Source organism: Balearica regulorum, chromosome 3, assembly GCF_011004875.1.
Source record: "Balearica regulorum gibbericeps isolate bBalReg1 chromosome 3, bBalReg1.pri, whole genome shotgun sequence".
Taxonomy (NCBI): Eukaryota; Metazoa; Chordata; class Aves; order Gruiformes; family Gruidae; genus Balearica; species Balearica regulorum.
This window is the reverse complement of record NC_046186.1, coordinates 36144269-36171741: the sequence shown is the minus strand read 5'-3', so window position 1 is coordinate 36171741 and position 27473 is coordinate 36144269. Positions and strand designations below refer to the sequence as shown.

Sequence of the window (27473 nt, the reverse complement as noted above, 5' to 3'; positions counted from 1 at the left end):
AGTATGAGTTCCATAACAAATGCTTTATTGAACACCAGATAGATAAAAGCTACTAAATCTCCTATCTCTAAAACATGGTTTATTTTACAAAGAATGCTTTTACGTTGTTGTGCCACAGTTTACCTCTGGCAAACTCATGTTGCATTTTATATAATTTATGTCTAAATCTTTAATTACTTTTTTCTTTTAACTTTGTTATAAAACTTTGTATGTTATTGAGATAAACTGCTACCCAGGTAACTTCCCCTTAACCTTTACTTTCAAACACAGAGCATGCTATATTAGAAATTGTACACTTACAATACCATCCCTAAGTCTTTGATTCTAAACTTATTTCTCTTTTTTTTCTTTCAGTTTCATAGGATGAAGACTTATCTTGTCTTTCCCATTCTCTTGAGTTGGATAATATATATAAAACAATGACACCTGGTTGATAGGATAAAATACATACAACAGACTCTGTTGTGAACTTCTGTGTTGTTGGTTTTTTTTTTAAAAAAAAAAAAGGCAAAACAACCAACTAAAAAAGCTGAACCCAAAACTAAAGCACAACCTGTACATCCTTAGAGGAATTCAGGGCTGCAAATCACTGTCATGTTTAATGTAGTGTCTACCTTGAAATGGTAATATCCATTTCCATGCACTAAAACCAAGCACCTTGCTTATATCACCTCACCCCAATCACCTTCACAGAAAAGGTAAGACTTTCCTTGAAGGCATGCAAACACACAAGTCATCAGTTCATCTGAAGACTAAGGACAAGAAGCTGATGTATAAAGAAATCCAGCTAACCAGGGAAGACACTTGGGATCCTGCTGGCATCAGTTTTCACCAATAAATTTACTTTGAGCAACACTACCTTGGCAGAGATCAAGAACGTCTGCATCTTCTTGGGATTCATGAATTAGGCATCTAAATTTCTAATTCATCCAAGAGGCTGGATCCAGTAAATATTGTCAACAGGAAGACAGTATTAATCCCAGTCAAACAAACAGCATTCGCAACAGCTGCCACTCATACAACTCTGACATTACTGCTGCCCATTTTTTTAATACCTACTGTAAATATTCTATTGATTTTGAAGAAGCAGCTCTAGATACAAAGTCTTCCCTGCCTGAGAGATTAAAATTTATATTATTCTTGATTCCCCCTTCTTAACTAGTTCTGGTCAGAAGCCTAGAGGAGTGAAGAACTGTCTATCTATCTGCTATGCTGAGTTGCCAAGCCATGTTAATGGATGCAGAAAACACTAAGCAACGAGTGTGAGCTCACTCAGAGCAGAAGAGTTATGGATTCAAATTTTTAATCTGAGGACTGCTTAGGAAAACTCACTGGATTAATTACAGAAAACAGGTATTCTTTAGCTTTTAGGTTTTCAAACTAAAGAGGGAACTGGTCATCCTTAAAGAAATTCAGGGACGTAAATCAATGTCTCATTTAAGTGTCTAAGATTTACAGAGAGTCCCTGCAAATGAAAATGGATTTCAGATATTTATTTCCCAATCCTTCCCTCTTCTTCCCTCACCCACAGTGCATGAGCTACTTTGAATATCACTTAAAGATGCCAAGACTCTGGCATTCACACCTAGGAAGAACAGAGGTACCTTGTTTAGCGTTGTAGATTTCACTGCAGGAGTTGAGCACTAAAATGTTAGGCAAGGCATACTCAGCTGTTTTTGCAACTGGCTGTAGATAACAGGCTCTACAGCGCTTACTTTTCCTTTCCATCCTATCACCATAACATAAACATGTTTTGGGCACACAAAAATATTTCCTAGAGAAGCATGACAAATTTAAGCTATGAGAAAAGGTTCATTAGTAAACGGGCAAAAGAACAGAGAAACCCAAAGACTCTCATTCTGAAAGTATGTACACACATTTTAAGCAATGATTGAGGACTACCACCAAAAACCCCTTGTGATATACAGCCACCTTCAAAAACTAGAGGATGTCTTTCTGTGAAGAGAAAGACAATCCTTACAGCAGCAACAGCCCTAGACCTCCATTTGGAAGTGACCAGAATGGAACTAAAGAGCTGGGACAAGTAACAATGTGATGGAGCTATGGTGGTCCTATCATCCCTTTGAATAACCACCTACTATGGTACCCCTGAGACCAAAAAACCAGAACAATTTTAGGTCCTTTTGTTCAATAACATGGACAGAATAACAGAAAACAAGGCCTAGATGGAATTCAAATGCTTTTACACAGGCATGACAAGTGAAGGACTGAGGGATGGGCTTTGATGTTGCTGTTCCACACGGTCTCAGCTGCAAATATCACAGAAATGCCAAAGAAGTAAAATGACACTGGCAATGCGATGCTACAGAAAGTTAAGACAGCTTTGACAGAAAGCATTCTGGGGGCAGAGGAAAGAAACAAACAACTTTTGATATATATATATTTCCTATCGTATTCAACAAAACCAAGAACTTCCTGTATTCGTGCATTAAGGGGCCTCATATATTTAATTTGTAAATCAAGAAAACAGCAAAGGCCTATTCCATCCCTTTTGTCTCCTCCGAGTGGAAATAATCTGAAATACCCTGAATACTAGTTAATTACTGAAAAAAAACGAGGCAATGACAGTATTTGTTATTAGGAAAAGAGACGGTCCTGACAAAATAGTATTACAGGCAGGTTGGAAACCATGAATAAAACTGTTTTGCCCTAATGGTAAAAAAAATCCTGGTAACTTCATCCTCTAACTCTTCAGTAACTGTAGCTTTAGTACATTATGTATATCAGCTGAGGTTGGCTGAGGAGAGAAGGTGGACAAAAGTCTGAGGCAGACAAAATTTTCTTTCATTCATTCCTGTCTAGTTACTTGCATGATCCACTTTACTGAAGTAAATGAGAGCCAGTCAGTTTGGTGATTGCTTTAGACTGTAGCGATTTACAAGAAAATGGATTTTGATTACCATTTGACTTAAATAGCTCTCTACACAGGACAACAGATTGCGGAGAAAATTTAATTCAACAATCAAGAGATTCAAACATTGACTCTTACTAGACCATAAAATCCTGGCAACACATTTTAATATTCATATGAATTAACTGCTCTTCCACTATATAAGCAAAATTCTTTGGCTGATGAAAATGCACCATGCCTCAAGAGCCATGATATCCCCCTTGGGACTCAATTAATTTCGGAAAACTGAAGCCCACTGGTTTTGTACTTGGGAACCACTGGTGACATGAATAATTATAGTCAAATCTTATTTGTCCCTGAGTAGGCAAGACTCTTGTAAACTCATGAGTTAAGTACGGTCCTGGCAGTTGCTGACAAAAGATACTGCAAACTATACATGACTGGGGGAATTTACTGTCACCCACAACTAGTTGGAGTATGTATTAAATACATACTGTTGCATGTATTAAAACCATCAGAGTTTATGACTACTCTCTTCCAGGCAATTTCAGTCATTAATGAATCATACATATTGTATCCTAGATAAGAAAAGATTCAAAACCATGGTTCTGATTAATGTATACTTTTCCAATTTCCACATTTCATTATATAATTGCCAATGAGATTCAAACATTTCTCTCTTTCTGCTTTTCACTGTACTACATTTCAACTCGTTATTTTCATGAAGAATTGAGAATCCTTTCTCACACAAACATCCAGTAAAGGCATTAAACTACTACTCAGAATTCTTATGTTTGGTTTTGTGCTAAATATATCAACAGTAATATTTGAGCATTTGCAAAATTCTACATAAGGACTTTTAGATAGAACATAAGAGAGAGAAAAATGAAAACAGCAAGTAAAGTCCCAAATTGGGTAAGAAAAGTTCCTAGAGACTATGTTCATGTCTCAGTATCCATTCAGATACTGTTAACGCAAAACAACTTCAAAACAGCTACCCTCAAGGTAGGGTAGCCACTTTCCAAAGGGGAAAAGGGTTTAAAAAAGGAAGGAAATTGCAGAACAGTTTGTTGGGGGTTTTTTTCTGCTTTGTTTGAATGGAGCAGGCAATTCATGACTTGACAGCACCTTCAAAATCAGTATTGATGTTTTAAACATAGCATGAAAAGAAGCAAACAACCACAGTTCACTGAAACACATTTGTTTTCCTTCCCGGGTTTGTTTGAAAGAGATTATGAGTGAGGTGGGGCAGATGGATGAGGTATTTATTGAACAGTGACAAGGCACCAGAAAGTTGTCTCTTCTGAGAGCCCTACACAGCTTGACTTTACTCTAGAATCCTGAAGGCAATGTACCAATGTCTTTTATTTTAGTGTTTTGATTAACTCCTTAAAACAAGAGGTCCAAGAAACAGATACAGATCTCTACACAGAACCCAGGGTGTAGGCAGGATCTTCTGGCACATAATTGATGCATTAGCCATGCTCCAAATTACAGTATCATCTGCACCTAAAAAGTACAACCAGTGAACTGAACTTCTGCCAACAATGCTGATAAACTAGTGTGACACCACTAGGGATCACATCACATAAATCCTATGTAATGCAGCACCCTGTGACTGTATTTGGCCATGACAGCTTTGAATACAGCTGAACTGCACTGAAAGAAGCCAGATATAAACGTATTTTTCTTCTATCTCCAAAGTAACAAACGAGACTTCGAATTCCTTAACAATAATTGTTTTGAAGTTTTACACAGCTGAATATACGAGAGATGTAAATAAGACATGAAGTATCTTAATTTCTGCTATAGGGATTTGATTTCTAAAGCTAATTCCAGGTACTATTAAACTACAGCCAGCCCAAGTTCACCACAGCAGGTTTCCAGGCAGGCTCCAGGATGCTGCCCATGTAAACGGAATTATAGTGTCCTCTCTGAAGTGCCCTACTGCAATGAGATGAGCAAAACTTTCACCAGAAACATAAAACACATGCTATTCTGAACAGCACAGGAGTTGGAAATCCCCAGTGCCTCTGACTGTTGCATTTTTCTGATAGAGGAGAAATGATCCCTTGTTCCAATACATCCTGGACAACACAGACAAACATCAACAGAACAGGCACATCTCAGTGCCAGTGAGTGATGCATTTAGGAGCAGGAGATGCGCACTCGCTATGTCGCTGTGGAGGTCGATGGAGATAGCTGTTGTCAAATCTCAAACGGGTAGATTAAGGAAAAAAATGCTCCTGTGCTTTCTTTCTGAAGGAGAAAAGACAGTTTCTACTCCACTGGAGCTGTAATTACATACCATAACTCCTGCGAAGTTTTCCATGGGAAATGTTTTCCCATATTTTGTCAGGTAGTAGAGAACAGTCCATTTGAAAAGTAGAGCCAGCAGCTCCATAAACTGAATAATCACAGAATTTTCTTATAATACACTTTTGTAAAGAACCTGACTAAATAGGATAGTGGTTCTGCTGACAGCAGAGTGACTCAACATGAATGAACAATTTGCACATCAAAAGGCAATGCACCAGCAGCAACACACCCATACAAACCTCCAAGAGTCGCAGTGCTGAGGACTCAAAAACTGGTGCCAAGCAAAGTAATTGCTCCATAGATCAGCAGCAACCATCATAGATTTTGCAACATGAGAGCAACAGCTCATCTGTACCAGAATTACAAACAGGATCCTCACACGCTTTTCTGTGGCAGCCATACAGGAATGTAAGCCCATGCCAGCAGAAGGTGCAGAGACAGGCCTTTGAACAGATGATTTAACCTCACAGCACTCATGCTTCACCCTTAGCAGCTGTGACTTGAGGCTCCTCCTAGATCTTTCCAGAAGGCTTCTTCCAAAAGATTTGTGTCTGACAGCTGTGTGCAGACTTCTGAGCTGCTCTCCAAACATGGAGGGAGAGGAGAAAAATGAAAAAGGGAAATTCAGGCTACTTTTATTTGTAGTTTTTTTATTTAAATGGTGTTATATTTTAAGTAATATTTCCTTTTATTTTAAGTCTCATATCTTAAATGATAGATTTTTTTTTTTTTCCTTTTGATACTCATGTCAATTTGGAGTTTCAGGTCAAAAATTCTACCTAAAGTGCACAGCTTTAGCCAACTGAATCCAGGCAGAAAAGCTCTGAGTACATGTCTCTGCTGGTTCCTACAGCTTTCAGTGCTTTATAATTAGAAACATCTTGAATAGTAGGACTCAACAGTTACAGCAAGTAATTCTGCTGCTGTTTTTCTTCCGTTATATCTAATGTAGAGATAATTATCTCTTTTCCAGTTCTCAGAGGTTTTTTCACTTATTTAATTTGCTCTGCAAAATGCTGGAATTGCTTTTGAAGATGAGGGTTTAAGTGTAATCCACAGCCATTTCTGTCTTTGTTCACTTTTTGAAGGTGTTTCTCACAGCCCTTTGTCCTCCTTGACAGCTCCTGACAGTTTTATAGGTGAGGATGGCAAAGGGAAAGTTGTGTCAAATACTATAGCTGCATTGGGGGCTGTCTGTACAAATGCTTTTTGACAGTTGGTAAGGTTAGATACAACAAAATTCCTAATGTTTTTATACTGGAGGGATTTAAGCATCCTCCTGGAACTAAAATTCATACAGTTTGCCACTCTTTCCAGATGACAGCCTTGTAATTAATGGTAATTTTATTTTAAACCTATAATCTTGATATTTCAATCACCTCTTGAGTAAACAGTGATGATTAAAACTGAAGCATAAAGTGTCCCTGGGAGATATCTGGTACACAGTACAGGAAGAATTAGTTATACAATTTTCACTACTAATTCTGAATTCTACATACTTATTTTCATATTCAATTCAGTTTAAAGAAAATCAAACCTCTAAAAAGGATTTTTCAATACATCTTTATAAACATTGCAATTACTACACACATTTTCCCTTTTTCCCTAGAAACCTGGAAACTACCACAATTACCCCTTAATAATTGGTTTATACAATTCTTAAATTCTTTGAATCTGTTTCAATGGCTGTTGATATGAATGACTGTTAAGTCAATATTTTGGTGGAAGCAAAATATAAAACATGTCATAAAAAGCCATCTGTTTCAGTGAAGTTATTCAGAGAAAAGATGCCACTTGCAAATTATGTGGACATACTCCATCCTTCCTGAACGATTTACAAAAGCACTTTGCAGACTTGAAACATCCCTGATCTATCAGGATATTTTCTCTCATTAAAGATGTGATGCCTCTCACTTAAGCTTTGCCAGGTTCCTCCAATCAACAAGTAATTGCTCTCTGGATAACCTATTGGTTGCTCTCCTACAATTAACATAATTTTAATTATTTATTAACTTCCCATTTGGGTAGAGCAGGGGAAGAGCTGGAAACAGTGGACATCATAGAATGGTTTGGGTTGGAAGGGCCCTTGAAGATCATCTAGTTCCAACCCCCCTGCCATGGGCAGGGACACCCTCCACTAGGCTGGGTTGCCCAAAGCCCCATCCAACCTGGCCTTGAACACTTCCAGGGATGGGACATCCACAACCTCTCTGGACAACCTGTTCTAGTACCTCACCACCCACACAGTGAAGAATTTCTTCCTAATGTCTAAACTAAATCTACCCTCTTTTAGCTTAAAGCCATGACCCCTGGTCCTGTCATTACATGCCCTTGTAAACAGTCCCTCTCTGGCTTTCCTGTAGGCCCCTTCAGGTACTGGAAGGCGGGTACATTATCAACTATGAAGTCTTTAATGAATGCCTGCTCAAGTTTTCTTCGTTGTGTATCTTGTGACCACACACACACAAAAATAATAAATGGAGTCACATTTGCATGCCTCTATTCCTGATACCACACAAATGGTATGTATGCTCATATTCTTTCAAAACACTGACAAGGGACACCTCTAATTAAAAACTAAATATCACACCATGGCGACACAGAAATAGAAAGCCCCCTGGTATTAGGGACACAAGGCTCTAGTCCTGGAAAAGCTTCAGTATATGAAGATTTCCTTCTGAATGCTTTCTAACAAAAACACAGACATATCTGCCCACCCCCCCCCCCCCCCATTTAGTTTGGTCATAATATTTGTTTGCTATTTACATTCTGGGATAAATACTTAATACACAGTGAGCGGGACTCATTTTAAATGAAGACAAATGGGTACATCTGTCCACAGGTGTAGCATATGTCTAAGCTCTCATTTTGCTAAAGGCAACTTTAGAGCTCATCCTAAAATAGGGAACTAGCACCTGGTCAGCATTCTTTAGGGTCCATGGATTATAGGGATACAACCTTCATTTACAATAACGGCAATGTAGTTACATACATGTGGACACTAAACTGGTACATCTAAGTCTCAAACAATTCCACCAATGCGTCTGTTCCAAGTTACTCTAAAAGACAGGATGAAAACCAAAAATCCTAAGACAGACAATGGAATTCATTACTTACGGGAAGTCTTGTGAAAACAGACTAGGGATATTTCAGTTGAATGAGGAAACTAACAAGATGATGCATGGAACAATGCAGAATGATGAATACAGAAAAAATGCAATTCAGTCCTATTTGCTGTTTGTGCTGGGTACGTGCTATTTCTGAATTCTTCACTCATTTGCTGATGTATCTTTAAAACTCAAATTTGCAAATGTCTAGAAAGTGATAGAGATCTTCGGAAGCAAACCAACCTATTTAATCTAGGTACACTTGAAAGAATAAAAAAATTGTATAGTTATTATTTTGTGAATATCTACAATATATAGAGAAATTTTGTAGCATAATAGAAGAAACAATGCAAGAGAAACAATGTGTTTTCTCATATTTTCTATAAAGTTGTTTTGATCTGCCTTTTTAACAGTTTTTAAAAGTCCTATACTCAGGAATAGACTAGAAGAACTTGCATGCATGAGCAAGAACTTTTTCGAATGCTTTAGAGCATTTATTGTCCATATCACAAAAAAGAATAATCACAAAAATCTCTGAGAAGTACTCTTCAAAATATAATAAGACAACCTAATATTTTTTAAAAGCGCATAAAACCAGGAGAATATTTCAGTATACTGAAATGGTATAGAAAAGATAGAAGATGTTTTAAACTTACCCTATTGACACTGCTGTTTCTTAAAATATTCTGAATTAGATTTTTCTTAAATTCTTCCAGCTTCTTGAAACACTTCTTCAAGACATGATTAGATAATTTAGTATCAGTTATTAAACGGATCAAAACACAAACCGCTTCAGTAAGAAAATCTGAAACTGGAAGTTTAGGACTGTTGTAAAAAACAGTCAGTCCATCAAGCAACTGAGACACTGAATTGCATACAGTGAAAGAATCATTCTCAAGCTCTGTGAAGTCTGCTTGAACAATTCCTCCTTCTGACAGTTTTCTTATTTCAAGCAGACGTTGCAAAAACTGCACTGGAGCAGTCAGAGATTCCTCCCTGCTAGTACAGTAAAGACTCAATGGGGGAATTCTTTCCAACCAACATTTAGAAGTGTCAACATTATGCTCAGATTGGTGAAAATCAGAAGCTAAAGAATCAAAAGCATAGTCATTAGAGACATCACATCCAGAGTCTTCTAGCTGGCTTGAGTAACTCATAGGATTTACACATTCCTGATCCAGAAGAGTTTCAGCAGCGGCATCTGGTTTTCCTGAAACACAAATGTGAAAGTTACATTTGTGTAATACTTAAATGCATGCTTATGGAAAGTGTTGTATATCCTTTCTCCTGTTGCTTCCATGCAAAAATCACATAATAAATATGCGTTTGCTCCCCAAGAACTTCCCACGACTAGAATTTAGCTGTGGAACGTGGTGACATTTTTAAATTAAAGCCAAAACTTTCAGAAGGTAGTGTCTATTTGTGAACAAGACGTTTTATGCTCACAGCAATATGAACAATAATTTTGAGTTTAAAATTCCCGATGGTTTTAAGTTTTCACTTATATAACTTAAGTGGACACCATACAAACAATTTCAGTGGACACCTATACTCACATTAATTCCCGGGGAAGGAAATGCATGTAAATTTCTGACACACACCCCGCCTCTTTCACTGCTTTTATTCTCAAGAACCCAGACTGCTTTTAAAAGACAGTGAAGGTCTGTTACTATAACTGCACGAATTAAGATCTTCTCCTTTACGTGCACTCTTTCTCCCCCCCGTCAGGTAAGGAATTCTAACTCTAAAGAGTCAAAGTTGAACAGAACATTACACTTGAGTGTTTTATTATTTAACAAAGAAAAACATTCTGAATCAAAAATTTCTCCCGTCACCACCATCTCTTACCATCTTCTTCAAAGACACACTAAATTACAGAATGCATTCCATTCACACGATTATATTATTTTCGTACACCACTGTAGAATCTCTTTCATCTGATTTCACACATTAGATACATTTAAATCAGTGCCTCTGGGCGTAAACTCAGTACTAGGTGAGAACAGATTCCATCTGTGCTACATGCTACCTATGCCAAAAGACTACAGTCAAAACAAGCAAGAGACATTAGCGCAGTGAAGTGGAAGACCAACACACATAAAGATCTCAGTGCCACAAGGCAAAGCTAGAACCCCATCTGACCAACTCCTGGCTGTGCCCAGCTTACCGGAGCATAGCCACAAACTGCTTCTCCTCTCACTCTTAAAAACATGCATATACTGTTCATATTTTCCATGAGGATCCAAAGCAATACTATACTCCTCTATGTTTGTATTCTTAAATGAATAAGATTTTATAGATAGTTTGGCCTGACAGGAAATGAATGTTATATTTCATGGCAAGTTAATAAAAGCATTTTTAACACAGAAAATATCTCTAGTCAGTAATCTAGTGTTCTGTACACTAACAAAATACTACTCAAAAAAGTTTATACAGACTTTATTAAATATATAATTTCAAATTGAATTCTGACCATTATTTCAGTCTCTGAAAATATACCAGATCATTCAATGAGGGCATTAATACTGAGATCAAAACTGGAAATGTAGTTTATTTATTGCTGCGTTTCATGCCTTTAACATTCAGACATACTCAAAATTGAACAAGATTGGTACCAATTGATTCTCAATGAAAGGGCTAACTGTAGGGAAATCAACCAACATTTCCAGGAGGTAGGAAAAGCAGTGTCCTGGTTTTGACTGAGATAGAGTTAATTTTCTTTCTAGTAGCGGGTAGAGTGCTGTGTTTTGAATTTAGCATGAGAATAACATTGATAACACATTGATGATTTTAGATGTTGCTAGGTAGTTGTAGTGTCTACACTAAGTCAAGGACTTTTCAGCTTCTCATGGCCTGCCAGGTGCACACGAAGCTGGGAGAACGCAGCCAGGACAGCTGACCCAGATTGGCCAAAGGGATATTCCCTAACATATGACATCATGCTCCATATATAACTGGGGAAGCTGCTGGGAGGTGGCATTGCTGCTAAGAAACAGACTGGACATCGGGTTGTTTTTCCCTTTCGCATGTGGTGAGCAATTGCATTTGTGCATCACTTGTTTTATATAAATTATTAATATTACTATTATTATTCTCTTCCTTTGTTATCCTATTAAACTGTCTGCATCTTCACCTCAACCCATGAGTTCTTCTGTTGTGGGGATTTTTTTTTCCATTCTTCTCCCCATCCCCTTAGCGGAGCGGGGGAGCGGGGTGGGCAGTGAGCGAGCAGCTGCATGGTGCTTAGATACAGGCTGGGGTTAAACCACGACACAGGGCTTGTAAGGCCAGCCTAGCATTTTGTGTATTAACACTGTTCCCAAATGCCCTGCATACCCAAACTTGGAAAGCAAGCAAAGCATGCTTCCCATGGTCTGACTAAGAAAAACAGGCATCAATCTTTCATGTCTTCTCTCCCTAGGGTTTTGAGCAAAAGACATTCCAGAAGAAAAAATTTGAAAGTTGTTTTTGGTGCTGTTTAAGGAAAATAAGCCCTTCTAGGGAATTCATCTAGTGAGTTTCACCACATGGATATTTTGTTCCTGTTCTTAATCCCACAGGGCAACATGAAAATTGCTCATGAGGATGTAACGCCAGGAGTCAAAAGAAGCAAAGCAAGAACTATGTGCAAAAAAACATACGTATGTCCGCTGATTCTCTTGTTGAAGGAAAAAAAAATAGCAGAGGTGAAAGAAAGGAGAAGAGAAGAAAAAGGGAAGAAAAGAATAATACACAAATATCCATAGGAACCAAACTTAAGACTGTACCCAAATAAAAGAGACAGCATATTCAAGGAAACACTCCTGCCAGTAGGAGACAATGTTGCGTTGATGCTTAGGTTCCTACTCACTGAGATATCAAACTCCTGTCTCATGATGAGCTTCCAGGAAACCCTGTTATAGTAAGTCCCCAATAGCAGCATATTTCCCGTTCAACAAATAATACAAAACTCTTTAAAAATGTTCAGTCATCTTATGTTCTAGTCATTTGAGGTGGAGGTGAAAGTTATGGGGATATAAATCACCCACCAGGAAATACTTGTTATTTTCCTCAAAATGTCTAGAAACAGCTTATCATTTATTTCTTGAAAGAAGGTAAACTAAATCACTTTGTACTTACCTACTATTTAAAAGAGAAAGCAGTCTTGATGTTCACACCATGTGGTTATCAAGTACACAAAAAAAAAAAGGAAAAAAAAGAAAAAAGAGGAAAAAAGGAACAGCATTAAGGCTGCCTCACACTAACAATAATCTTTAAACAGTAATTATATTTGATTATAAATATACTGGAACAAGAAACACAAAAATTTAGTGTGCATGATAAACTAACCACAAAATTTTACAATGCCTTTATATAGGCAATGAAATATCTGGTCATGAGCGATTTTAAAGCCTCCTTAAATACGTCACATCAGATTCAGGAAATACTTAAACTCTTAATTCCTATTTAGGACTTCAGCTCCTTACTACTTTAAGATCCTGAGCTGAAAAATCAGAATTGGGTCCTCCCCAAACAAAGCAAGGTATGGTCACAAGAACAGCCTTGGGTGCAAAGGCTGAAGAACCGACATGCCTCTACACATACCACCACTGCAGAAAGCGTCTGGCCTGAAAACCAGCAGTCGTTCAAGGGACAAGGGAGTGACTTCATAGTGTGTATAGTATGTAAGCAAGGTTGGTAGGCACTTCTGTGAAGCATAAGAACTCAAATGCACATACTGCTGTGGGACCACAGAACACAGAGGCTTTTATCAGGGGAGTGAGATGCCCATCAGTCTCATGGTTAGTGCGGAGTTTTCAGCTAGTCCTGAGGGAGTAGAGCTCTGGCAAACAGCAAAGTCCATCCCATCTCCCAAATTAATTCTGTCACTTCTGAACAGTCACCTCAATACAGACACCAAGACTCAGTTCAGGGACAAGAAAGGGAAGAGGAAGAGCCAGTTGCTTCAGCAGGGCAGGAAAATGCTTTTTGTTGCCAGCAGTATAGTCATAAGGATTCTCAGAGCTGTGAAGAGACAAGGGAATGACCCAGCTCCTGGTCCTACCCAACATGGAGTAAGAGAGGCAAGATCTGTAATATCCACGTAGCGGGAGTAGGGGTGGCGGAAGATGCTTTCTCAGACACCTGCGCTACTGGCTGCCACAGACCAGACAGTGTTTGAGTAAGGAAGGCCACATGTTATATGTAGTTCAAAATTTAAAAACTGAAGAAGGGTCCCCAGCTGATGAAAATGCCGTGGAATCGTAAAACAGGCTTCAAGTCTTTTGAAAAATTTAATATACCTGCAGTTACACCACCAACAGGGATTATAGAAGAGAAAACAGGCTTGAAGGTGGTAGGTGCAAGAAACAAAAATGAAGAGATGATTTGAATTCTGCAAAGAAAAAATTACTTCCATTTCAAGCATTAGGCGTTGTTTATATTCTCTCACTTCGTGAGCATACGCATGGATTTTCAGCTGAAAATCAAAACCAATGACATTAGACATGTAAAGCTCTCTTAAAACTCAGTTACAGTTGATAGGCTCAGTTCCACTTCTAAAAGAAAAAAAATAAAACACAATTAAAAATGAGACAATCTCAGAAACCTCTTTGATGATACTGCATTCTGCTTCCCAAGTAGGTGTTCAGTCAATAACTTCTAAAAGGAAATGAAAACACATGTGAAATTAGTCATATTTTTTCCTATTGTGTTCACTTCTCCACTTCTGCATTTTTCAGGACTCTCTGTTATTCTTCATTTAATCTTCATTGATTGGTTTGTTACAAGTGCACTTTCCATTAAAGATGAATCAAGTTTATCCTTTTCTTAAAAAAAAAAACCTACTCACACATACTAACTGTTTTCTTTACCTTTTCTTCATGTCTAAACCTGTCTCTTTTCTGCTGTTTTCATTACTAACCAAGTTGGCTGGTTGAGAAAAACCAACACTCTCTCCTTTCTCATGAGCTCCTATGTGTTTAGCACACCATTGTTGTCCTGACCTGGAACCAATCCAAACTTCTGTATATATCAAAGGAAAGAAATATTGTCTCAAATAAACATTTTGAACAAATAATGAAAAAATAATAAAAAGCTTCCTGGATTCTCTGAATGAAGAAATTTTAGAAGCCACGTATTCCACACTTTGCTTCTGCATTTCCATGGCTTTTTTTATAAGAGCTTGGAAAAGAAAGCTCTTCTGTTTAAAGCCAAGGTATTTCACGCTGATGTACTTTGTCCCATCTAGGAATAATTTCACCAAAATGAATATAGGACTGAGTGTAGAAAATTCTCAAATTAATCGTTCAATGTCAGGATTTAAATGCTTCTCGGAAGGCTTAGAAGCATATACTTCAATTTGTTGGGGATTTCGCTTACATAAAGCATCTAAATGTTTAGAATTCAGTAAGAACTGAGAAGGATTTTGAGGATATAAACATTCATTTTTAGGGGATTTCTGTGGAAGACAGCACAAATCTTCTGTAGTTCAAGTCAAATAAAGAATATTTGCAGTACAGACATGGAGGGACGGATAATCAGGTGATGAACATAGATTTCAGTCAGTTAATGCTCATCGAGCAGCTTTCACGACAAAAGATCTAACATACGCTTTACAAAATTGACCATCTCAATGAGATGACTGAAATTTCAGTTCTAAGCTAGATAGGGGATATTTCAAGATATTAAGTAAATTAATGTTACCTATGAAGACTACCTGTCTGAACTGGCAGTACTGAACTGAAAGTACTATGTCTTATTAAAAATGCTTTGCATTGTCAAAGAAACTGAGCTTCACTAAGAGACAAGAAGTATCAGCCAGAGCAGACAGTAATGATCTGGGTGCAACTGTAATGAGCTGAAGGCTGAAATGAGGTGGGCTCCCTAAGAAATCATGTAGGGTGTGCATTCCTAAAACCACCTCTTTTCTTGAATACAACTTATTATAAATATTTGGGGGTTTTGTTTAAATATCCAGAAGCCCACAAACAAAGATCTGCTTGAGGAACTCAAATCTAAGTTTGAGTTAGGTTAAGGTTGCCCAAAGAGGTTGTGAAATCTCCATTCTTAAGAGATACTCAGAAGATGTCTTGACACAGTCCTGCACAACTGGCTCTAGGTGGCCCTGCTTGACAAGGGGGTTGGACAAGATGACCTCCAATGGTCCCTTCCAACCTCAACCATTCTGTGATTCTGTATTTCCAGAGAAAAAATTAACAAATCCTTAGCTCCCCACAGTAGACTTATAGGCAAAAAGATCGTAATTGCCATGGTCAATCTTCTTAACCTGTTTTTACCATATATATTCAATTCTCACCAAAACTATCATTCTGTTACCCAGAAAAAAGCAAATGAATCTACACTAAATTATGAATCCCACTTGCTTTTATGAACCTTATTCCTAAAAATCACCATGCATCTTACCAGGAACTTGATCTATACAGGAAATTTATAAAAAAGTAACAACCTCCTCCTCTTGCTGGGACAGCTGGGTTGTTTTTGCCTGTGAATGGGTTCCTTATACAGAAACCTGGAAAGAAAAGGATGCTTCTTGGGTCCCTTTGCCCCAAGTATGTGCTTAGAACAGCTGTAGCAATACCATCTGAAAAGACAGACAGCATCTGCTTTCAAAGGGAGAAAGTTTCCACAATGAAAACAGACCTGTTATCCATGGAAGGAGCAGTACTCTGAGATTTCAATGAATCATTACACTCCAGCTGGTGCTTTTTCCAGATTGCAAATTAACTTAATTAATTATCCTGAAAAGGCCTCAGCTTTCATAAAGTTCCCCATTGTGTCACTACAATTATGGGGAACAGATTTATCTCATCATCATATTCCAAGAGCCACATTCCCATGAATCTGTGCTAAATACATTTTAATTTCATTTTTGTCATCTCGCATATCTGTTCTCAATTCCCTGCTCCCCTCCAAAAAAAATAAAATACTTCTTAGGTTGTAAGACATTACTTGCAATACTGCCTGTTTGCATTAGCACCACTGGTAGAAGCATGGGACTACACTAGTACACTTAACACATCAAATGACAGCTCATTTTTGAAGCACTGTCTGACACCATCTACTTTTGAGAAAATACTGAGATGACACTGAGACTGGGCTGCCCTTATGGATCTGTATGGAGAGAAGGCCACCTTTGGAGGAGGGGGGTGTGGGACAGAGGGAGGGAGGAAGAATCTCTTTATGCAGAAACATCACATCTCGAACCACCACACAGAAATAATCAGATTTCTTCCACTGTGACATCAACTAAGCGTTGACTATTGCCCAGTGGAGAATCCTCTAACCTTGGAAAAAGGAAGCTAGAAAAAAGAAAGAAGCCAAAGATACCCCTCAGAGGGTGACAATTCCTCTGCAACTGCCCTTCTTTTGCATTCCTTGCTTCCTGTCAAATACTGGGGGGAAAAAGTGCTGACAGGACACAGCAATCTGTAACAGCAGCTCATTCAAACATACTGACCTGAAGAAATAGTTTTTACATAAACATACTGTGGTAACTTGGAAATTCTCATCTATATTCTTCTACCTTACTACCATGCCATATGAACAAAAATCTTTGCTAAGTGCTACTCGGGGCAGCTGTAAACATTTCATACCATTTCATATTCTTTCTGGGGGGGGAAGTAATTTCTCCTAATAGGTTAATATGTTTTTATCATTATTATTCAGTCTGATTTGGACTGCTGCTCCTTCCACTAATGAGGAAGACTGCCTTATGAGGCTGCAGATAACGTATTCATTGGGTGTATGGTTTGGTCTGATCTTTCTGAATTCATCTCATTGGTTTCACTTTGAAAACGAGCTTAAAAAAAAAAATCTATTATCAATTATGTTCTCCCACCACTCCTTTTAATGTAAGGAGGCAGAGACCATATCACTATTCAGAAAAGATTTTGACTACCTATCACTCTTCCTGTTCTCATCAAAGCAGGACTTATCTGATCCATTCTTTGCCTACCAAGGAAATGCTGGGGCTTTAAGCTGAGCACCCAGCATTTCTGCCTCTCCCTATTGAGCAAGAAACACCCAAGCCATGACTTACAGGCAAGTAGAAAGGGAAGAGGTGGCTGCATTCTGTGGCCCAAAACAAGGCTGCTGGTAAACTAGAGATACACATTGTTTATAACCGGTTTTACTTCAGTTGATGAGGTGGTTGGTTCCAATTCCATATGCCTCTGGTTTTGCAGCAAGTCTGAGCTTCCAGCAAGAAGAAAGCCGATTGAAGTGTCTTCATTCATACTAATCTACGAAGGAAATTGCTTCCTTTTTCCACATGTACAACTAAATGCCTCAAGAAACACACCAAGTTAAGGAGTGAAGCAGAAGATACAATATTCTTTCTGACACAGTTAAAAATCAGACATTCACGTTAATCATATTCTGACTCAGTTCAGCATTTCTCTAAATACACAGATGAACTATGGTAGGGTGGGCTGGCACCCATATGCTACTGTGGAGGCTAAGAACACCGGAGGGGACTTCAGGGCATGGCAGATGAAGTTCTACTGTAAATGATCTATAAAAGGAAGAATAAACTAATTCTAAAAAAAGGGGAGGGGGAGAATCTGTTTTGTTGTTTAGAGGAGCAAGCAGTTTGTAAATTCCTATCCACTACAAAAGAAGGGAATAATATGAACCCAGATTGAAGGTGAAGCTAAGGAATAGAAAATACATAACTGATACAAGTTTTGCTAAAAATATGCCTTGTATAACTGCTTTGGAACCCTTGGAACCCTTCAAGAGTATCAGCCTAAAGGAACCAAGGCAATAAATATCTATCCTCTAAATTATCATTCCTAAAATACATGCTTGGCAAAAAACGGGTAGAGTATTGCATTTATGCCTTCTTAGGTTGGAGTAACAGCTGCAGGCTTTTCAGATGTCTTTAACAGAGGCTGCCAAAAAACAATATGATTGTTGATTTGATGAGCTGGTAACAGCTAAGGAATTTGTCTTAGAAGACAGGTGCTTCAATTCACAAATCTATCAATTCATCAATGCTTTGTAAGAGCTTCCGTCTTTTCATGTAGCTCCAAAGCAAAGTGATAACAGAATGCACAAATATTTTATATTCTTATTCTTGGAATAACACCAATGAGTTTCTCTCCTTTCTCTGAAATTTCAATCTGAATCAAAGAAAGGCAAGAAACTTCGATTAATAAGAAATTTGATTTTTTTTCATGGGCATAGTTGTCAGGACAATATTGGCAAGGTGAAAAACAATGAACAATTACAAAAACATTTGCATCTCCTCCTCCTTGGATGGCTGGTACAGCCAAAAGCACCACCATATAAAAGTAATGCTAGTGCCCTTCTATTCAGAAAGACAGCTGCACATTAAATCAAATAAAGAACTTCCAGATACAGCCCAGTCAGTGAATACATACCACAGCAATTTTATAAACAACACGTTAAACGGTAACAACCCATACCACCAAACAGTTTGCCTGTAGCAAAGCATTGCTCCTCCCCTTCAGCAAGCAACTCCAAACTTTTTTAGGGTCTCTGAGGGCAAAGAACTAGTCACGCAGGACAAAAATAATTTAGACAACATATCTTTAAAAATGGATACTTTGTTCTTTCTTCTTCATGTACTTGTGCATCTATACTGTGTGCAACTTTATGTGGAGAAGGAAAACAGGCATCACAGCTTCAAAGAGCTCACAAATTTCTCACATCAGGAAAATAAAACTCCATGGGCAGTCTCTAATCATTCCTGAAGCCTCTGAAAGACCTACTATTATTATTACAAACAGCAGGTGGGAAAGGAAAGCTCTCACACTCAGAATGCAGAGCAGGGAAGATACAGCTGCAAACTGAACCTTGGCTGAAGGACTCAAACCCTTCAGCTCTCAATAGGCAGAGGCAGACACAAGCACAGTATCTGATCCTTACTGCATGAGATTTTCTGGTGGTGGATTTTGCGAAACCTTGGTATTCCTGCACCTATAGAAGTGTCAGGCAGAACACAAGAAAGGCAAAGAAAAGCTGAAGGTTTGAATTCTTGTAAGAGGTTGCATTGTTTTAAGCAGAACACCATCTCCAAAAACGAGGCTGGAGAGGAGTGGAGTGGACGAGGAAAGGATCCACGATATCTGTAGATTTCCTGGCGCTAAGATCAAGCCCAGTTATCCTCAACCCTAAAGAGAACTTCTCTGATGTGATATTAGGTAGTAAACAATCAACAACAAACCACAACAATGGCTTGAGATGGATCTATAGTAGCCTTCAGGTGAACAGGATGGAGCACCACTTATACCACTTTTCCTCTCAAATTAGATTCAAGCTCCTTGTGCCTTCCTATCTCAGCAGTAGCCATAGAATCACAGAACAATTTGGGTTGGAAGGAACCTTAGGGATCACCTAGTTTCAACCCCCCTGCCATGGGTAGGGACACCCTCCGCTAGACCAGGTTGCCCAAAGCCCCATCCAACCTGGCTTTGAATACTTCCAGGGATGGGACCTCCACAGCTTCTCTGGGCAACCTGTTCCAGTGTCTCACCACATTCACAGTAAAGAATTTTTTCCTTATAACGAATCTAAATCTACCCTCTTTTAGTTTAAAGCCATTACTCCTTGTCCTACTGCTACAGGCCCTGCTAAAATATTTGTCTCCATCTTTCTTATAAGCCCCCTTTAAGTATTGAAAGGCTGCTATAAGGTCTCCCCAGAGCCTTCTCTTCTCCGGGCTGAACAACCCCAACTCTCTCAGCCTGTCCTCATAGGAGAGGTGCTCCAGCCCTCTGATCATCTTTGTGGCCCTCCTTTGGACTCACTTCAACACAGGTCGACGTCTGTCTTGTACTGGGGGCCCCAGACCCACTCTTTAGCTTCTAATCTCAATGGGCTTGAAAAATTTCAAAACTGGCACAACACACAAGAAAAATTTATTTTTTTTTCACAGAGCAGATGATGTCAGTGGTAGAGTGGCCCCTATTTCTAGTAGGTTTTGCTTCTACAATCATCTCCCTTTAAATGTCAACCACAGGCGTTCTGCTATTAATGTACATCGCTAACTTGATCACCAGAAAAGTGCACAGATGTCACCAACAGTTATCGGTAATGATCTTTATTCAGAAGCAAAAGACTGAGCATTTGTCTCCAGTGTAACTGTAACCATGAATGCTCATTCAGTGTTACATCTGTCTGATGAAGAACATCTTCTTTCCAAAAATAACATATGGCTCAAATCCATTATATCAGAAGAGTTCACATGTCATACCAAGGTTTAAGAAGGAGGGGAGGGAAAAAAAAAGAAAAAGAAACAGTTCAAAAGAAAGAAATATCACAAAAAAGGTCATCTCAAAGTTAGACTCCAAGAGCTCAAAAGTGTCCTTTCAATGTCAAGTAAAACCTGTATAAAGAAACAGAAATGATAATTTTTCACACATTCCACAAATGTCAAAAGGTTTTCTGTCAAAGAGTGAAATCATAAATACAAAAAAAACATTTGAAGGGAAAAGCAGCTACACACTAATCCTTCGAATTAGTAGGGTGTTGGTTTTGTACCCTGGAGAAACTGAAGGAATATAGAAGGATTATAGTTACCACATACTCATCTCTACTATTTATGATTCTGTTACCTAAACATAGACTGAAATTAAAGTTTGGCTTCATTGAAAAATGAGACTTGCTCAGTGTATTGGGTTTGCGTGGCAAGGTTTTAGTAGCAGGGAGGGGGGGGGGCGCTACAGGGGTGGCTTCTGTGAGAAGCTGCTAGAAGCTTCCCCTGTGTCTGATAGAGCCAATGCCAGCCGGCTCCAAGATGGACCTGCCACTGGCCAAGGCCAAGCCAATCAGCGCCTCTGTGATAACATATTTAAGAAAGAGAAAAAAAAACAGTTAGAGAGAGCTTTTGCAGCCAGAGAGAGGAGTGAGAAGATGTAAGAAAACTCTGCAGACACCAAGGTCAGTGCAGAAGGAGGGGGAGGAGGTGCTCCAGGCGCCGGAGCAGAGATCCCCCTGCAGCCCGTGGTGAAGACCATGGTGAAGCAGGCTGTCCCCCTGCAGCGCATGGAGGGAGGATGAGGGGGTGTAGCGATTCCACCTGCAGCCCGTGGAGGACCCCATGCCAGAGCAGGTGGAGGCACCTGAAGGAGGCTGTGGCTCCGTGGGAAGCCCACGCTGGAGCAAGCTCCTGGCAGGACCTGTGGATCCATGGAGAGAGGAGCCCACGCCAGAGCAGGTTTGCTGACAGGACTTGTGACCCCGTGGGGGACCCACGCTGGAGCAGTTCATGAAGGACTGTAGCCCGTGGGAGAGACTCACATTGGAGAAGTTCGTGAAGGACTGTCTCCCGTGAGAGGGACCCCATGCTGGAGCAGGGGAATGATGAGAGGAGTCCTTCCCCTGAGGATGAAGAAGCGGCAGAAACACCGCGTGAGGAACTGACCATAACCCCCATTCCCCGTCCCCCTGTGCCGCTGAGGGGTCGGAGGTTGAAGCTGGGAGTGAAGTTGAGCCTGGGAAGATGGGAGGGGTGGGGGGAGGTGTTTTAAGATTTGGTTTTATTTCTCATTCCTCTACTCTGTTTTGCTTAGTAATAAATTAGATAAATTTCCTCTCTAAGTTCAGTCTGTTTTGCTCCTGTCTAGTTAAGGAGGGGGAGTGATAGAGCAGCTCTGGTGGGCACCTGGCCTCCAGCCAGGGTCAACACACCACAGTCACCTACCCAACGTATGTTTGAACAGGCTGCTGAAAACATAAAAAATAAAAAGTGCTATCTATGAAGAGCAGCTTATTGAAATGATTTGGGAATCATGGGACTTCTTCTAAGCTAGTCAGTCTGTTGCAAGCAGAATGGAGAGGGACGTCTTTTGTGGACAATTCACCATATCCCTATTAGTGAATATTATAATGGCTCAAGTGAACCATAAACTGTAGAGTAAGCATGTTATTTCCCTGTACAAATAATGAAGAAGGCACAGAAAATTTAGTGTAACTGTATACATCTAAAATTAGACAAGATTTATCACATTTTATGTCTGTGAACAAACTTCACTGTGACTAGGACAAGAATTAACATCATTTGGAAGAGGTGTTATTTGCCAGGGACAGTCGCTTTTCTCTGCCTATCTCACAACTAAAAGAGCTTACTTTAGTAAGCGACAATCAGTATTGCTCAGTCCAACAGCTTGGGGAAAAGAATCTGCAAAAAGTTAGAATTAGAACACAAAAGGTGCAGATGAATTGATTTTGTTTCTAGTGTTTGCTATGGTCTGCTTAATCCACAATTACAAAATCCTCTCCAGACATTAGACATTAATAAATCTCTCCTGACTATATGCATCATACACAATCAGTTCCTCTCAAGACACCTGTTGCAAACAGCATCTTCAAAGTTACTTTTACTCTTAAATAAACTTCATGTTTGGAACAGGTTGCAGAGAACAGACACACAAAGAATAACTAAGTATGAACCGCCATTAAATCACCTCCCTGAGAGATAGGTCTACTATTAAAAGAAAAAAAATCCCCAAAACCAAGCTCAAGTCTAATACATGCTCCTCTCAGACAAATTTAGAATCCAGAAATCTTTCCACAAAGCAATGAAGAAGCTACTGTTTCAGTACAAAAGCATTCCAGTAAAGCCTCATCAAGTTTTCTATCAGGCAACCTTCTAGGAATCTCAAGTCATAAAGCAACTAGCTATACATTTTGATTTTAGAGATCCCCTCAATGGCAAGCTGCCTCTCTCCTTCAGCCCAGAGTGTTTTGACCTCCATCTCCTGTGCAAATATCTCCCCAGAGTCTGGAGATATCCTCCACTGCCTGATTTCCAAGCTCATCCTGTACCACTGATCTCTGAGAGTGAGAACGATTCACTCCACACGCACAAGGCAGAGAAACATGTCACAATAAACATTCACAGTATCCACGGTCTAATTACATTAACAGAAATAGCAGACATGCAGTCCTTTGCCTGCCCAACCTTCCCATTGCACATATTAGGGATTCATGCTTTACAAACATCAGATTTACATTCTGATTTTACGCATCTTTAGAGTGGTAAAAAAAAATGCAGTATGTCTTTAAGACATGTTCCAAATGTAAATAGGGTACATCAATATTCTTACAAACCAGTATCTCTGACGTTATAGAATATCAATTTGTAGTGACAATTTTGTCTGGAATTATTCTGTATGATACATATTTATTCTAAAGGTTAAAAATGTAAGTTCTGAGTAAGCATCAAATGCTCGAGCTCAATCCCATTACAAATTAATTAAGTGTTCCACTACTTCAGAACTTTGGGAAAAACAGAAAGCTGTACACTGAAGACTCTTGTATCTAGGTACAAGAAATAGTGCAGGCAACATGAAAGCCGTTTGTTTCCTTACATAGTTAGAAATTATTTCAGAAACTTACTATTTTCCAAGCAGAATCTTGGGCAGATCTTGTTCAAAAGAAGTTCCTGACGTAATCGAAGAACTTCAGCTTCCAATGCTTCAACTTTCGATTTCCATCCAAAATCTTGTTCGGATACAGTTTTGGCAAGGTACTCAGTGTATTCTTTGGAACTCTTCCCTGGTGGTTTTGAGTGGATAATTGCAAAAGCCAATGCTAGTTTTGATATTTTCAAATACCAAACTTGATTTTCTCTTCCGCCTCTGATTTCTATTAGTTAGAAAAACAGAAAACAAAAAAGTAGCTCTACTATGACTCTATTAAGGAAATTATGCATAGTATTTTCTTGGCTTTGAAAACTGTTCAATGGTGAGACCAATTATTTTATTTCTAGTGCATTCCTAAATCATCAAGGAAAAGAGGACAAATATAAGCATCTGTGCACAATGTGAGAATAAAACATACATGAGCTGCACACCAGCTATGACAATAAAATTCAGAGAGAATTATTTGAGAATAATTGTGGAAATAGCAAGCACTTCAAATAGGCTTATCCTAGCAAAATTTCAAATGCAAATGTTATCTCCACTAAAACAAAGATGAAAACACTGAAAATACTAACCTCAAAAAAACCCTCTGACACCCCTCCCCCAAAAAATCCTAAACCCATGACTGAAGAACTATACTACCTATACCCACCGCCTAAAGCAATTATGCATTAAATAAATGGTACTTTCTGCAAAATTTCTTACTTGTAAAAAATCTATTTCACACAACCTTTCCATTCATATCTAAGAATTCCAGTGAAAAGCAGAAGTTAATTCTCTCAACCTCAAAGGATCAGTACCTCTGTGAGACAACAAACTGATGAGACTCGTTTGCCTTATACATCAAAGGAAATGTTTTACAAATACAGAACCATGTAAGTAATTGAACTACCTTCAAAGCTGTGAATCAAATGAAATACAAGGAACCATACTGAAAGAAGAGTAAGTAGGAACAGTAAGGTATCCAAAATATTTGGCTTTGAACCTGAAAGGCGCTCCCCAGATTATCTCGTCTTCTTAATAGAAGTTTCATTCGGATACTACTCAATCAGTGTCTGTCAAGCCCCATTCTTACAAAGTTCCTTTGCAGAGCAGAGCCACAAATTAAGGCAGGCAGAAAGATGTCTTACAAATGGCTTTCACTGCTGGTTTTATTGTTTTGATATCTCTGGAGATTACTTTGTAAAAGCTTTCTGATTCACCTTCCTTTTAAAAAAGGACAAATAAAGATTTGCTTTGTGCTTTATAACATGCTCTGTCAGTACTAGCATTTTCCTTTAAATTACATTCAGGGAAGTTGCAGAAGTACCAACATTCCAGTATAGGTCAGGAGATAGTATTTAATTTCAGCATTTCATGAATGTTCAGATGCCTTTTATCATTAGAGAGTCACCATCAATACTTTCATTTCTATCATGCTCTGTTTATTTCTACTCACGACATACTATTACAAAGAAATGTCAAAGTTAGCTGCTTGACCACTGATACTTTTTTGCCACTATGCACTTTACACATCTCAGCCCATAACTCTAAATCCAGTGATTCAGAGTCAAAAAAATCCTCAATAAAAATAATTGGTTAAGTAGACAAGTATGACAAGGACCTGGAATGGGAAGAATTGAGACTGAATTTCTACAGTTCAAGGAAATTTAGAAGTGTGAAATGCTACTTTAGTAGTATTTTTTCACCACTTATTACCAAACTAAAGAGAGTCACTTTTCTACTTTGTTTTAAAGGGGACTACTATATTTTAAGCAGAGCAAAAACCTTAGCGCACATGCTAATAATACAAGACAGACAAACAAAAGGTTCTTTCACCTTCAACATGCCAAAATGCTGTTTTCTAAAGGAGACATATCCCTAATATATCACATAAACCATGGTATCTTACCTAATTTTGCTTTAAGTCACAATCATTAAAATATTAAATAGCATTCCACCTTAATAGTTAGGACATACAGTTAAGTAATGAAACTTGGATTTTCAGGAAGGTCTTTTCCTCTTTAACATCTTATACAGACTCACTTCTACAGTAAGAGTGCCTTACACTGAACAAGTTTAATGAGGTACTTTTACTCTGGAGAAAAAGAATCACTCCTCTTCTGGAATAATTACTTGTAAAGATGCTGTTTAAAAAAAAAAAAAAAAGGCAAATAGTGATAATAGTGATATACCCGCATGTACTTCCAGAAACAGTGGATTTCATAAAGACTTTATAGAGAACGCACTGCTCATTCACCTCCTTCCTATTACTATCACCATCTCTCTTTTCCTCTTTTATGATCATGACAAGAGAAGTTTGTGGAACAAAAAGCAGGAGTTGTAAGAGTTGATTCCAGTTTTCCACAGTTCCCTAAAGGGACAACTGCTCTCACAGAAACCACTGTAAAAATCCTCTAGAAAATAACTCACTGGATTACACTGTTAGAAATATGGGGATGCTGGCCAACTGTGCATTAGCAAAAATTGCACAGCAATCTGTTGCTCTCAGGAAGTGCTGCACCGAAGACCACCAAATGTGAATGCATTCCACTAAAAGCATATTGGCAGCTACAGAGTTTTATCAATATTTTTGGTCCTATCAGCACAGAAATGACGCCAATGATTAGGTAGAAAAAAAGCTTTAGAACCAAACCAGAAGTTTTCCTTGATTGGGAATAGTACCAGGCCAAGAGCAGAAAGAAGTCACCAGTCTAATCCTAGCTGCTAATGCCAAAATATGTCCGACAGGAACTGAAAGGACCCAGAGCCCTGCCGAAGTCCTAGCCGTGGAAGTCTGCTGAGTAATTCTTCAGCTGCTGAAATAACTACAAAAGAAGTCATGAACTGTCCTGTGTAGCTCTGTGTTAGATAACCAAGGGGACCTAAAAGATGGTGTAAGATCTTCTGAGGACCTTAGATGTAAACAGGGTAACAGAAAGAACCAAGATAAATCTGATTCATAAGCACTACCCTACTCCACCAAACTGCCAGTCCCACTGTTTTGCAACTGCATTTGATGCAGCAGCTCATATTACACTATTAACTACAGCAAGATACCTTTCTGGTAAGTCTCGCCTTGTTTTTGACACTGTCTCAACATGTGAAGATGAAATAATTCCAACTAATTAGGAAAAAAAAACCCACTAATTTCAAATTATCACCTTTTTAGTTTGTTTTCTTCTCAGAACTTCATATATTTAAGTCCATTCCCAAGGTCAAAGGTTTTATATTATTGATTAAAAACCCCAAAACAATTCAAATCATTCATTGTTATTAAAAAACTGAAAACATCCATTAAAGCCATGAAACTTGCAGCTAGACTTCAACCAGTCATTAAAGTCATTTTAACAAGCTATAAAATCTCCTATTTCCAAAAAACCTGCAACCCCACAAAAGGGCTGTTTATGGATCTTGCTAGTTAGTGGTCCCCACTTTCATACCAATAACAAGTTGTCAAAGTCTGCAAGTTGAGGTCAAACACATGACATCTTCAAAAAAAGAAAGACAATTCCCTGAGCCCACTACCGGCACAAAAGCATCCCTTCCTCCTCTAGCACTCTCTTAGCTGTCAGAAGATGCTTTTCTTAACTCTTCAGTTGTGTGTAGTTAACAGTGAAAAAAGAAACAATGAACAGCCCAGCCCCTGAATGCACAGCAGTTGTTTTCACTGCTGCACACAACACCAAATTAAGTCTCAAGAGGAAAAAATACTCCTGGATGCTATTTGGGTTTTTCTGCCTCATGCCAGAATTGCACTAGTGTCAACAGTGATAACACTGACAGGGATAACAATACTTTTCA

At 38.7% G+C, this 27473-nt stretch overlaps 1 protein-coding gene across 1 annotated transcript in view; it reads right to left on the bottom strand.

The window, feature by feature from the left end:
* The window catches only part of MEI4 (meiotic double-stranded break formation protein 4), a 148338-nt gene that overhangs the window by 55662 nt on the left and 65203 nt on the right, over window positions 1–27473 (bottom strand). Inside the window, exons 3-4 of the mRNA XM_075747543.1 lie at window positions 23665–23913; window positions 8955–9508 (exon numbers count right to left, since the gene is read on the bottom strand). Of these exons, the coding sequence (XP_075603658.1) occupies window positions 8955–9508; window positions 23665–23913 (803 nt within the window). The remainder of the gene's footprint in view (window positions 1–8954; window positions 9509–23664; window positions 23914–27473) is intronic.